Here is a 13,971-nt window from a genome sequence, read left to right as displayed (position 1 = left end):
TTAATGCAAAATAAAACGCATTTTTATGGCGATCTCAGGCTTTTGCCTGTTCATTCATCAAATAAACGCGTCGTGGTCTCTTTCTCTATATTGCATAACGCATATATTGTTCATGAAATGTATTTAGAGGTTACTGCTTGCATTAAGTGGGTAATAATTACAGAGTCTCATTATGCCCACACACAGATCAGACCCCCTTTAAGTACGCGTAGTCTCGCGAGAGCAGCAGACGGAGCGTGATCTCGCAGGCCTGTTGTGTGTCTGACGATAGACGCTGCGTGGGGGTTTTCGCTTGATGTCATTGGGAAAGACGCGAGAGGTGCGTTTACATTACAGCTTCTCATGCTCCTGCGGCGTCTTGCAGGCGTTTCTTTCCAAACTCACGCAGTTAACGATCTTTCACCTTACAGACGAACATTTTGACGGGTTTTTGGGGATGAAGGTGATGCGGCGGGGCTGTGCTCGCGCTCGGCGTCCGTGCAGATGCGCGTGCAGCTGAGCAGAAAGATGGACCACAACACCGTCGACGAAAACGGCCCTGCACGGCTCTAATTCGCTTCTTTTACGCTTTTGCTGTTAAATCCCGCTGTCGAGACCTTCTTGGAGATGGATATGTGGACGTCGAGTGGCGTTAGGCCCTCCGGATGGCAAACAAACCGTGCGGATCTGTAGCCTGTTAGCTAGTAACAGAAGAAGACCGCAGTCTCCGTATGAGGGTGATGATGAGGATGGAGCATCAGCTGTTAGGAGGAAGATCAGGGGCACAACCTGGTCTTTAGGGAGTTTGTTTCGTTCGACAAAGCTGCTGGACTTCTAGCCATATCATATCACAGCATATCATGCAGTCAGACCCGAGCAGTGTTTACTGACCGCTGCTGATATCTGTAGAGAGACTAGCTCAGTTCTTCACTCCTGTATCAGAGTCCAGGTAACCTGAGATGGATAAACTCACCATTATTTCAGGATGTCTCTTTCTGGCTGCGGATATATTTGCCATAGCGAGCATTGCCAATCCGGACTGGATCAACACTGGCGAGTCAGCAGGTGAGAAATCAGATCAATAACTCTCTATTATATTGTCAACAGAACTGCGTGTGTGCATCTCTGATTTAAAAGCCATTTCATGTTTACATGCCTCATCTGTTTTAGATAATAAAGTTCTGACTCTGTCTCAGATTACATAAAGATACACTTCATAATAAGTGACGTTGAAAACATGATTACACTCATTAGTTAACATGTATTCAATATATCTTTATGCACAGTCGCTTTTGAATGTAAATGAAATACTGAGGTGATAAGTATTACTATTATAATGTTTGGTTAATAAAATCAAAATTTTAAAGTGCTGGGTATTGACGCAAATTTCGCGATTTGATTCACAAGCTTGCGATTCAATTCTGAACTCGATTCAAAATTGATTCTTTTGGATATCAAGTACCGTACATGCGTCAAAACGGCATTTATTCCTTGAATTTCGTAATAAAAATGGACAGAAAATAGATGAAAGTTGAGACTCATAAGTTAGAGATGCACGCGATATATCGGCCGATAATCGGTATCGGCCGATAAAAGCAAATTTTCACGCTATCGGCCGATATTTTAAAAACGGCCGATATCCTGTCAATCAAAAGAGTTCAGGAAAATGCACTGAATTTGTGCTTTGTGTAAAGAAAATGCTAAGAAACCAGTTTGATATTCAATACTAATAGTAATTGTATGAATTAATAACATTCAGAAAGTTAAGAAATATTAATTTAACTTCAGAATTTAGTTAATGCATGTTAATATTAATTTGAGTAATGTGTTTGTTTATAACTGATATCAGTTCCTCTGAAACAAGTTGACGAAATGGAAAGATTACTTTTTTTTATTTTTTATTTGCATTTCTTTCAAAATATAATAATTAAAAATATAATGAATAATTGTTAATTTAAAAGGTATAAAAGACAGAACCCCCAAACTATCGGTATCGTTATCGGCAGATATCACTCGGAATAATCGGCTATCGTATCGGTGGAGAAATTTAGTGTCGGTGCATCTCTACTTATAAATCATAACAAAACGATTTATTGGAAGGTAAGTGAGCTGCAAATAATATTTACTGAAGTTTTGTTCAAGCATCAACTGAAAACAGCACAGACTAAAAGATCAATTCTTAGGATTTAAGAAGAGATATTTTCAACCCAGTCCTAATATTACACTCAAGTTATTGGTATATCACTGAATTTTAATGTAGTCATTTTTCAGTCCTTGATTTCATAGAATGGTCTGAAGTTTGTATTTTGTAGCTCAGAAATATTTTGCGTAACGAAATATTAAAACTTGTTATTTTAAGCTTGTTTAAAGATGCATATAAAATGTTTTAAATTTTATTGTAACAACTCTTACGTAAACTCAACTACACTAAAAATGCTGTGTTGTTTCAACCCATGTTTGGGTCAAATATGGACAAACCCAACCATTGGGTTTAAAATTTTAATTTAAAAACATGGGTTGAAACAACCCAGCATTTTTTAGAGGGTATTAAACATTTTGTTAATCAATAAAAAAATGCTGTTAAATCAGTGTTAAAAATCATTATGCAGTAATCAGGAGCGACTGAAAAGGTCATTTTGGCACATCAAGCATTGCAGTCAAAAATTGCATCATGATTCTTTTGTAATATTTAACCTCATCATAGATATTGTAATCTGACCACTACTTCAAAGCTCTAAATGAAGCTCAAGATGTGATAAATAATTTAACCTAAGCGATTCATTCACGTCAAGTTGTTCAGCTGCCCTGTTTCAATGATTCATCAGTTTTATTTATTAGGACATCTACACTGTTATTATGAAACGTCTAAAGCCGTCCTGCAGATCACGACTGTCTTCAAATGTCCATGTGCCGGTGGGCTGTTGATAAACAGCTGCTCTTTGTTCAGCATGCATGACTGCTTGGTAAGTGGGTCAGTAGGGGTTCAAGCACAATCCACTCGATTCAGCAAGAATCACTGGCCTTGTGCTGTTCTCTTACATGTCAAATGCTACAGTGGTGAATCAGGTGTCAAAACATGCTGTCATGTGAAGAAGATATTCCTTTGTGTCGTTTTCAGCCATCCAGCACAAGATGTGTAGCACATGCTTCCTATCTAATTCATTTAGTCCACATGTCTGAGGTTTATTGTTGTCTGTAGGCATTGTCCCATAGTGGGAGGAAGTTATTATAGGTGAATATCACAGACAAACAAAAAACAAACAAATTGTTTTTATTTTAAAACAAATGAAGCGGTTTTGTTATATTAAGATCCACTGCATTATTTGATATTATTGAATTGACAGTTTAGCAAATTAACCACACACACACACACACACACACACAATTCTTCTCATTACTGTAATGTGTCCAGGTGTCTGTTTTACTTTTGAAGTTTTTGTTGTTTTTTCTTCTTCTCAGTGGTAATTCTCATTAGATGCCAAAAGAAAAGTTACACAATGCACTCTGTTATCTTATAGTCCTTTTTATACTGTTATGGAATGAGTGATTAAAATGGATGATAGATCACAGAAATATCTTTCAAACTCTTTAGTAAATTCCATTGGGGGGGGGGAAACATGTTTTGACAAGCAGGGCTCAATGCTAAGGATTTTTTCTACTGTCCCGGTTGGGCCAGAGGTTCAAATTTTTACTTGTCCTGCCAAAATTTTCTTTGGCCCCACTACACAAAAAAAAAAAAAAAAAAGGCTAAATAAATCAAATAGACATAGTTATTGTTTTGAGTGTTTTTGACCCAAAAACTGCTAGCCTAAAGGTCTTTGCACAAATTTTTGCACATTAAAAAAAATACGACCTCATGTTGTTAATCACTGCCTCTGAAACTTTTGTCCGTCATTAAAAAAAAAAAAAATCAGGTCGGGTTCAATTTTTTGAGTTTTTCACATTCGCAGCAAGCATTTTGAGAGGTGTTTTGACAATTCAACCACCGTTAGGGCTGAAACCATTAGTCGACATTATCGACAACGTCGACAATAAAAAATTGTCAACAAATATTTTTGTTGTCAAATAGTCTTTTGATCTCATACGACCTATTTGAAGGGCCTGCAATAACGCGGCTTGACCAGTGGGGCGCTGTAGCGCAATACTGTAATGCAGCCCTCCCTGATCCAATTCAGTAGAAGAAGACACGGTGCTTCGGAGTGCATAGTGCAAACGAAGTCAAACCCGTAAATTGTGGGAGTTTAACATAGCATAAAGCATAACAAGCATAACGTTTAGCATAAGTACAAAAAAAATGCTGTCATGCAGGGCCACCAACTCTCATTAAAACTCACTGTTCTCACGCCACGTCCATTTTCTCACGCAGTGAAAGATACATAGCAGAGCAAAGAGGACACAGACAACGTGCTGACAGATGAGGCAGATCAGGTTACTTTTGATATAAAACAGTCTCGGCTTTTAAATTCTGTCAATTTTACTACGGGATTCAAACAATACATGTGGTTTTGGCAGTCTTTAATGTGGCATTACAGATTGCTGTAACACCTCAGGTCAAGTGGCACGTTAACCTATTATCTCTTCCTCTTTTCTGCTATTACAGCACAATATAAACATGAATGAACTTCAAAAAGTATGTTGAGAGATACAGTACAACTTACTGAAATGAATCCAACTCTAATGTAATCACTTAATCAGAGTTTTAACCGCAGAAAGACGTCAGTAAAACAGCTTGCAAACTAAAATGTCACAAAATGTTACAATTATCTCAGGAAAGCCATTCAGTGACCATAAACTCGATAGTTAGTAAAAAAGGAAAAAAAGAAATCTAAAGAGGGGTATTTTTCAAAAAATATGCACAATATTACATATTCATATTCTTTAAGTTATTATTACAATTCCCAGACTAAATAAAAACACAGTACCAGTCATTGTAACAGTTGAAGTATTGATGACTTCTGAGGAGAAAAGAGAACCTGAAGTAGATTGGTCTGTTCAGTTGGCTCGAAATTAATTAAAAATACACTTTCAAAAGCTGAAGTGATTTTTATTTATTAAAGTATAACTCTATTTTAACTAATTGCTAAAGTGGAATAATCAAACAAAGCATACTGATTAATCAGTGTAATAATCGATGATTAGTCGATTAATCGTTCCAATAATCGGTAGATTAATCGATTATCAAAATAATCGTTTGTTGCACCCCTAGCCACCGTACAAGCGAACGCCAACATCCAGAATGGCGTCTGGTAGAGTTGTCAAAAGTACAGACTTAAGTACCTATCGGTACTGAAATTTTAAAAATGTGATGCTTTGAGCGCTGTTGAGCGGATTCGTAAACACCTCTGATTGGCCATTGTGTTGACGCGCTCATCGGATATGTCTGTGATTGGCTTCAATGATCAACGCTGTAAAAACGTTGTAAATAGTCAATGACACTCTTCACCGATGGCGAAGTCGGTACTTTTGACAACTCTAGCATTCAGTCAAGAGCAGTGAGTGATTTTTTTTTTTTTTTTTTTTTTTTTTTTTTTTTCCTCCCCTTTTTCTTTGATTAATATTAAAAACAGGCATCAGCAGGAATATTAGGCTGCTGTCACTTTAAGAACTAATGCACAGATCCAATATACTTTTTTTTTTTTTTTTTTTTTTTTTTTTTTTAATCCCACTGCACTACTTTTCCATTGTTTATCAATGTAAACATACGCTAGACTCGTTTCTCTAGTGTCTCTAGGCCTTGAGCTTATTTTCGTTCCACTGACCTGTTTACGAGGATACTCACCAATATGGACATTTTGATATAATTTTGTATGAATGTGTCCATTCAAGCTCAAGAACACGTGGAGAAAAAAGAAAAAAAAAACTTTCTGGGTGTGAGCTTCGGATGCGTGTTGGGCACACAAAAATTTCTCAAACATCAAGTACCAAATTGACTTCTCTTTTGCATCTTCCTTCACTTGAATATTTAAATCGGCAAGGCTTATGCACAATGCACAATGAAAAACTAACGTGACTTTGCCTCAGTTGAGGAGGTGATTGGATAACTGGACTAACCAGCAGACCAATCACATCGCAGCATCTCAAATGTTGGTTTGGTTGTTCTGAAATGCCTGAGCCAAAGTCTGTCATCAGAATGATTTGGTTTAATTTCCTCCCAGAAGCGTCTCACATGATTGCATTCCAAACACCAGCATCCGAACACAAGATAACATCTGAGACGCAAGTCATTTATGATACAGGAAAAAAGAGCCACAGTTTCTTCCACGATTGCTGCAACTTCAGTTTTTATTAAAGTTATTTTGCACCAGTTTCCCTGGAAGTGACAATTTTGTTCTCTTGAACACGAGATGTAAATGGTGCTTCATTCGCAAATATTTTATGCGATATTCCAATATTGCGTTAAATTTTATAGTTAAATTTTTTGAATGGAAACATGGTTGATGAAGAAAAACTCTACTGTTTCACTCTAAAACGGCCAAAAGAATGACTTAATGAAAACTACACTGTAAAGGCCCCATAGATGTTTGTTTGTATGTTTGTTTGTGTATCAAATTGTTCTTTCGGCCTGCCAAATGAAGAATTCTGAGTTCATTGTTTAGTGCATGACTGCATGCAATTCAGTAAGCTGAATGGGCTCCTTTGTGAGCCTTTGTGAGATTGTTTCCTTCCTGTGAATGGTAAAATCATTAAAGTGTTTGCAGTGTCCCTGCCCTCTCTTTGATGTGGTCTGTGACCAGAATGAAGCAGAATAATTGGCTGATGAGACATTGTTTAGGCTCTTTCAGGGAAGTTGTGTCTTTGATCTTCTAGACATTTTGACTAAACGGCTGCATTTAAGTTTTTGTTGTTGTTGTTGTTTTGATTTGTTATTATTTGTTAATTTTTTTCCCCTGTGTTGATGGTTATACAAAAAGCCATTTTCTCTCAGTGCCAGAAAATTGCTTTTTTTTTTTTTTGGGCTAGTATTATTTATTACTGTTTATATTTGGTGCTAGTGAATCAAATAAACCTCTAGTCCGGTGGTCTCAAACCCAGTTCCTGGAGGGCCACTATCCTGCAGAGTTTAACTCCAACCAACTCACCTTCCTGGAAGTTTCTAGTAATCCTGAAGACCTTGATTAGCTGGTTCAGGTGTGTATTAGGGTTGGAGCTAAACTCTGCTGGACTCTGGCCCTCCAGGAACTGGGTTTGAGACCACTGCTCTAGCCCAAGTATTCAACTTTGGCAAGTAATTTATCCAGTACCAATTGTGCTACAGCAGGGCTCCAGACTAACATTTGAGAGCAGCAGCACCAGTGCCACCAAGTTCTACAGATGGTGGCACCACCACCTGATTTGGAAGCACCAAAAATAGGGTTTAAACATATCGCTGTTGATCCGTACCGACCAGGCTCCACGGTTCAGCACGCTTGTGATTCGTGGATTATTTCAAGTTTAACTGCCATAGACTGAAAGTTTATAATTTGCACTTGTTTTGTCTTGCTAGTTTACACATTCAATAGAATTTAAACCATTCCAGCACTAGAAGAGGCAAAAGAAAATTTTATTCGGTACACTCGAGGCGTGCACACACAAAGAGAGAGGCGCATTTCAGATAGATACTCCAAATGGATTCCTCTTTCGCGTCTACTTGCTAGGCTAGTAGTTTTTGCTGTTGTATCGGAGTACTCAAAGTGTGCTTGAAGTAATAAATGGAAAGCAAAGTTACCGCCACCCCCAAAATATTTTTTTTCTTGCTGATCCGAAAAATGATCCAATTCGCGACTCAAAAACCATAATATGATCTGAACTGTGAGTTTTGCGATACGTTGATCCACTAACCAAAAATAATAATTAATACTATTAATTATTTGTATCACTTTATCTGTCTCTTAGAAATGCACATTTGACAGCAATTTGAGTTGACAAGCAGTGAGCTTGATGCGAATGTAAATTTCTTTTCATTGACAAAACATTCAAATCTGTAAAAATTGTAACAACCTCATTTTTATTGGGTTAAAATCTAAATATTCTGACTGACTGAGTTAGGTCTCTTATTAAAATTGGTCTTCCAGTATAATTAATACATTTGTAGATTGATATCCACAGGTAAAACCATGCATAGGACCTCATTACCATGCAAAAAGTAGCTATATGGTTTCTATATTATTTGTTACAGTAGCCTAAATACAGTTAGTATAAATACGAATGCGAAAAACGGATATATCTTAAAAAAATTATGTAATTATATTCCATTAATTCTTTTATACATGTCTACATTAATAATATAATGAAATTTGATATGAATATTCCACATTTCTGTATCGTTGTGGCACAGTGTTTCTCCTGTTTTCCGCATCAGTGTTGTTGAGAATATCATTGCTGTTTCATCTGAAGCCCTGTTCACACCACCAGCGACACGCAGTGACAAAGCAACATGATCCCATTCATTCCAATGGCATGCTGGCGACTTCCGGCAACATGAGCAACAGTGACCGTTGGCGACAGAATGTAGTCGTGACAAGCGACAAAAGTTCAGAAATTTCAACTTTCTGCAAATGATAAGAGAATTTCGCAAGCGACAGCCAATAGGAGTGAGGACTGTCACTGACTCACACCACCATCTCAGGACATAGTTCCGAAGCGATTTCGCTGTTTTATATAATTTGACTGTAACCACATACATGGACATAATAAAAAGAAACTGTCGGCAGTCTTAGTGAGTTTGATTCATACATTGATAGTTCGTGTGTTGTTAATTATATGATGCAGTGAGCAGTTTAGCACTGCTGCGGTTCATTTTAGCCTACTGTTTCTCCTGAATTATGTTGAATATTGAGGACAAGATTAATTTATTTGTCAAATTCAAATGACGTTTTAGTAATTTGACAGTATGAGTAATTTGTTAATCTAGTTAATGATTTAATGAATTGAGCACTGCTGTTTATATCACAACACTCTCCAACAGCATAATGTTACGTTTAAGCCCAATAGATAACAAATTAGAATGGTATCTTACAAACCCGATTCCAAAAAAGTTGGGACACTGTACAAATTGTGAATAAAAAAGGAAAGCAATAATTTACAAATCTCATAAACTTATATTTTATTCACAATAGAATATAGATAACATATCAAATGTTGGAAGTGAGACATTTTGAAATGTCATGCCAAATATTGGCTCATTTTGGATTTCATGAGAGCTACACATTCCAAAAAAGTTGGGAGAGGTAGCAATAAGAAGCCGGAAAAGTTAAATGTACATATAAGGAACAGCTGAAGAGCAAAGAGTTTGAAGTTATCATCATCTACAGTGCATAATATCATCCAAAGATTCAGAGAATCTGGAACAATCTCTGTGCGTAAGGGTCAAGGCTGGAAAACCATACTGGATGCCCGTGATCTTCGGGCCCTTAGACGGCACTGCGTCACATACAGGAATGCTACTGTAATGGAAATCACAACATGGGCTCAGGAATACTTCCAGAAGACATTGTCGGTGAACACAATCCACCGTGCCATTCGCCGTTGCCGGCTAAAACTCTATAGGTCAAAAAAGAAGCCATATCTAAACATGATCCAGAAGCGCAGGCGTTTTCTCTGGGCCAAGGCTCATTTAAAATGGACTGTGGCAAAGTGGAAAACTGTTCTGTGGTCAGACGAATCAAAATTTGAAGTTCTTTTTGGAAAACTGGGACGCCATGTCATCCGGACTAAAGAGGACAAGGACAACCCAAGTTGTTATCAGCGCTCAGTTCAGAAGCCTGCATCTCTGATGGTATGGGGTTGCATGAGTGCGTGTGGCATGGGCAGCTTACACATCTGGAAAGGCACCATCAATGCTGAAAGGTATATCCAAGTTCTAGAACAACATATGCTCCCATCCAGACGTCGTCTCTTTCAGGGAAGACCTTGCATTTTCCAACATGACAATGCCAGACCACATACTGCATCAATTACAACATCATGGCTGCATAGAAGAAGGATCCGGGTACTGAAATGGCCAGCCTGCAGTCCAGATCTTTCACCCATAGAAAACATTTGGCGCATCATAAAGAGGAAGATGCGACAAAGAAGACCTAAGACAGTTGAGCAACTAGAAGCCTGTATTAGACAAGAATGGGACAACATTCCTATTCCTAAACTTGAGCAACTTGTCTCCTCAGTCCCCAGACGTTTGCAGACTGTTAGAAAAAGAAGAGGGGATGCCACACAGTGGTAAACATGGCCTTGTCCCAACTTTTTTGAGATGTGCTGATGCCATGAAATTTAAAATCAACTTATTTTTCCCTTAAAATGATATATTTTCTCAGTTTAAACATTTGATATGTCATCTATGTTGTATTCTGAATAAAATATTGAAATTTGAAACTTCCACATCATTGCATTCCTTTTTTTTATTCACAAATTGTACAGTGTCCCAACTTTTTTGGAATCGGGTTTGTAGTTTTATATATCTTTTGTGATCGTATTTTCTATAGATATGATCAGACATGCAGTCTACCAATAACATTAGAGCGACAGCACTAGGAACGCCCACAAGCGACTTCACAGTACAGAGACTAGCAACATACAGCGACAAAAGTCGCTGGCGGTGTGAACGTGGCTTGACTCTGTACTATAATCATCGAGACTAGATTAGTGGTTTGTGCGGAACTTGAGAACTTCTTACTGGATCTCGTAGTGTGTAGTTGTGCAATTGTGGTCACGTGATTGAAACATTCAGCGGGTGAACACATTAGCTCTAAGCTTGCGCTGCGCTGTCTTTGAGCCAATAAATGGTCCGCGTGGTGCTCAGTTGACACAGGTAGCATTGTTTCATTCTAATTTTGGCTCGTTTAATGTTTCACATACGCAAAAGAAATGACAGCGCTTATCAGTTTAACAAATTGGTGGTGGAACCAGTGCAACCTCTAACAAAATTTAGATGCACCAGCAGGAAAAAAGGTTGCAAAATGCGACCATTTAGTCTAGAGCCCTGTACAGACATGAATGACCCCTCAAATCATGCTGCTTGTTGCAAGCGATCAGGCAAATTTCACCTGGTCATCAATAAAAACTGAAAAAAAAATCCCTTACTTGCTTTGAAGGAGGCACCTGAGCATATAGAGACTGAAATTTATCAAGAAGACTCTTCTGACTTGGCCTAGAAAGCAACAACATAACAACTTGCTAAAACCACTCAGAACGCCATAGTAAAAGTACAGCAACACCCTGACGTTGTGACAAATGTTTCACAGACAAGCTCCACTTGTGTGTTGATAAAATTTTTTTGAAACTTCTTCTGGAGCTTTTTTGAATCAACCTGCGGAGTAGAAAATGCTTGCCTTTTAAATCCCCCTGGATTTTGCATTTTTGCCCTTGGTAGTTATTGGTGTTTCTTAATTAAAAATGTAGATAACTTCTATATCAGAATCGCTGTTTGTTCAGCAGAACTGTTGGCAGCATCCCATGTTGCTTTGTTTTGACTTAAGTGGTGCTCAGCAGTTTCGTTTTTATTTGCGTACAGTTGTTTCCAACCACTTAATCATTTTTATGTCCAGCCAACATTATCTGCTGGTAATTACCTTTAGCAAACATTTAGCAAATGTGTTCTGTTGTTTAGTTAGGATGAGTCTTCATCTTTACATCATAATTAGGTGATCTGATGACAGCTGGTCTGCCCAGACATCTGGCATGATGTTCGGTGAAGTCTTGGCACGTATACAAGATTATCGGCATCGGACAGTTATTAGTCCCAACTAAAGTAAAGTATCATCTCATGTGTGTTCTCAGCTTGTCAGGCCTGTCAGTAAGGGCATTTAAACATCATTTCCCTCATTGCTCTCAGACTCATTATGCTGTTTGACAGGAATGTGTCCATCTATCCCCTTGAACACTAGCGGAAAAAATACAGGGAAACTGTTTGATTGGCATTTACTGTTCCGTTTCACATCTGCGCTGCCAGTGAGACAGCTGAAATGATGGTATGTTTGTTCACTTTTTCTAAAGGAAACGACAGTTCACAGGCAGGAGTCACGGCAAAGGCAGGAAATTATGCAGAGGAGACCTTCAAACTCAACCCGTGACTGAGAACCCAAGAGCTCGCAGGGACAAAACACGAGTTGGTGGTCGTGACATTTACAAAATGAAAAAAGCCCTGCGAGCCTTTTATTCCCAGAGAAACACTCTGAGTGAGAAGAATGATTAATTCGGCTCAGTGTCTCCGTGTGACAGCATACAGTACTCTTTTTCACTCTCTAGGCAGGGAGCTGATTGTTTTGGATCTTGTTTTAGAGGTGTCGAAGGCATTTTTAACAGTACTGTTTCTGTTTGCAGCAAAATAAGCGCGCGGCTAGAAATGCCACTTCCTCCCACTGCTTCTGAAACACTTGCTGATGCACAATTCGGACTTGAAAACAAAATATTTGAGTGTTTTAAACTGAAGGTTGTTTTCAAGTCGATGCAGAGTATTGTCAGCTATTTTTTAATTTAGTCTTAGTCCTGTGTCAAATGTACTTTTTTAGTTTCTTAGTTTTTAAAATTAGTCAACCTTGCTCTGTTTTAGTCAAGTTTTATTCGACTAAGGCCTGGTTTCACAGACAGGGCTTAGATTAAGCCAGGATTAGGCATCAGCAGTATTTTTTTAGTTCAAATGTTTTCTTTTATTGATGAAAACAAAAGGCTTCTGGCACGTCATTTTAAAAATGTTTCTAAATTTTATTTGACAAGCCAACTTACAACACATGGCTTTTATTGATGTATTATGTAAAATTCCATATTGACAAACACATTTTAACAAATGCATGACATTAACCCTGGCCATCTATTAAAAGGTAGGCCTATCACATAAAGCGTAATGGATGATCAAAGTACTCAAATGTTTAAAACAATAATTAAATTTGTTAAAAAAAAAACCTACATTTACACTTTTTAATGCAGCACTAAAAGAGGGACCAAAAACGCATTTACCCAGGAATAACAATTCAAAACAATGTAGTGCACTGGTTGCCATGACAGCGGTAAAGTGCAGTCCTGTGCAATTTGTATTCGTCCATGTTTGGCATACATCTTTGGCTGACGCATCATGTTTCAGTTTTTTTATTCCACAATATTAAGATGCTGTGCCAAGTTAAAAAATAGTTTTTCTGTTTTAAAAATCGAGTATCGAGACCATCTCTGTTCCATTCTTTTGCAATAGTCAGTCCAGCTGTTGGCCATCTTCACTCTTTTGGCCCTTCTCACTCAAAAGAAACCCTTTACGTGTATGCATTGATGCGTTCTACTGAATAGTCGCCGTAAATGCTGCATTAGAATGATTGGGCAAGTGACAGTCCATCGTCTGGTCTAAACCTCTCACACTTTGGCATCCTTGCCAAGCCCTGCTCTTATTAGAAGCTGAGAACATAATCCAATTAGGCCAAATATTCAATAAACAAATGCGCGAAAGGGCCAGACCATTAGCAGATTTTTGTGAATGTCAGGTGTTCTGGTTCTAGGAAGCCTGCAGAGTTTTCTTGAGGCAAAGATTCCATGCGGGCCTGGTTATTTTTTCCTGATTCATTGTAATTCATTGAGCTGCATACTGAGGAGCTCTTAGGAAGAGGATTTTATGAAAAGGACTAACATGCTCTTAGCAATGCTTATCCGAATACATGAAAGGAATAATAAGCGACTGAGAGAGACAGACCTCTTGAAAAGTGATGAGGCCAGTCTGTTTGCCACTGACTCATGGCTGCTTGAGAAAATAAAGTCCAACTTGCTGACTCAGTTCAACATGCAGGGAGCATTTCTAGAGCTCTTGCTGCTGACCAGATTTATTTTCTTAATAAACGTCCCTGCTCTTATCGTTCGGAAGTACTGGTCCACTGATGTGGGTTTTCAGTGGCAAATAACGATAACTAGATTGCAGGGTGGCCTATGGTTGAACTACTGAAATGTATAAACATATTCTGAAGTTACATTCTTTAAAAAAAACCTACTTAAAGGGTTAGTCCACCCCAAAATGAAAATTGTCATTACTCACCCTCATGTCGT

At 38.1% G+C, this 13,971-nt stretch overlaps 1 protein-coding gene across 2 annotated transcripts in view; it reads left to right on the top strand.

The window, feature by feature from the left end:
* The first annotated feature begins 206 nt into the window (after nucleotides 1–206).
* Nucleotides 207–13,971, top strand: part of mosmoa (modulator of smoothened a) — a 38,417-nt gene continuing 24,652 nt past the window's right edge. Inside the window, exons 1-2 of one of the 2 annotated variants that reach the window (XM_051888749.1) lie at nucleotides 207–319; nucleotides 411–1,044. In XM_051888749.1, coding sequence (XP_051744709.1) covers nucleotides 939–1,044 — 106 coding nt within the window. In that variant the 5' untranslated portion in view covers nucleotides 207–319; nucleotides 411–938. Of the gene's footprint in view, nucleotides 1,045–13,971 lie in introns of both variants that reach the window. The other variant, XM_051888748.1, reaches the window with a different exon arrangement.

The sequence above is a fragment of the Ctenopharyngodon idella genome, chromosome 3 (assembly GCF_019924925.1).
Source record: "Ctenopharyngodon idella isolate HZGC_01 chromosome 3, HZGC01, whole genome shotgun sequence".
Lineage (NCBI taxonomy): Eukaryota > Metazoa > Chordata > Actinopteri > Cypriniformes > Xenocyprididae > Ctenopharyngodon > Ctenopharyngodon idella.
Note: the sequence above shows the minus strand (reverse complement) of the source record. Positions and strands in the feature narration are given on the sequence as shown.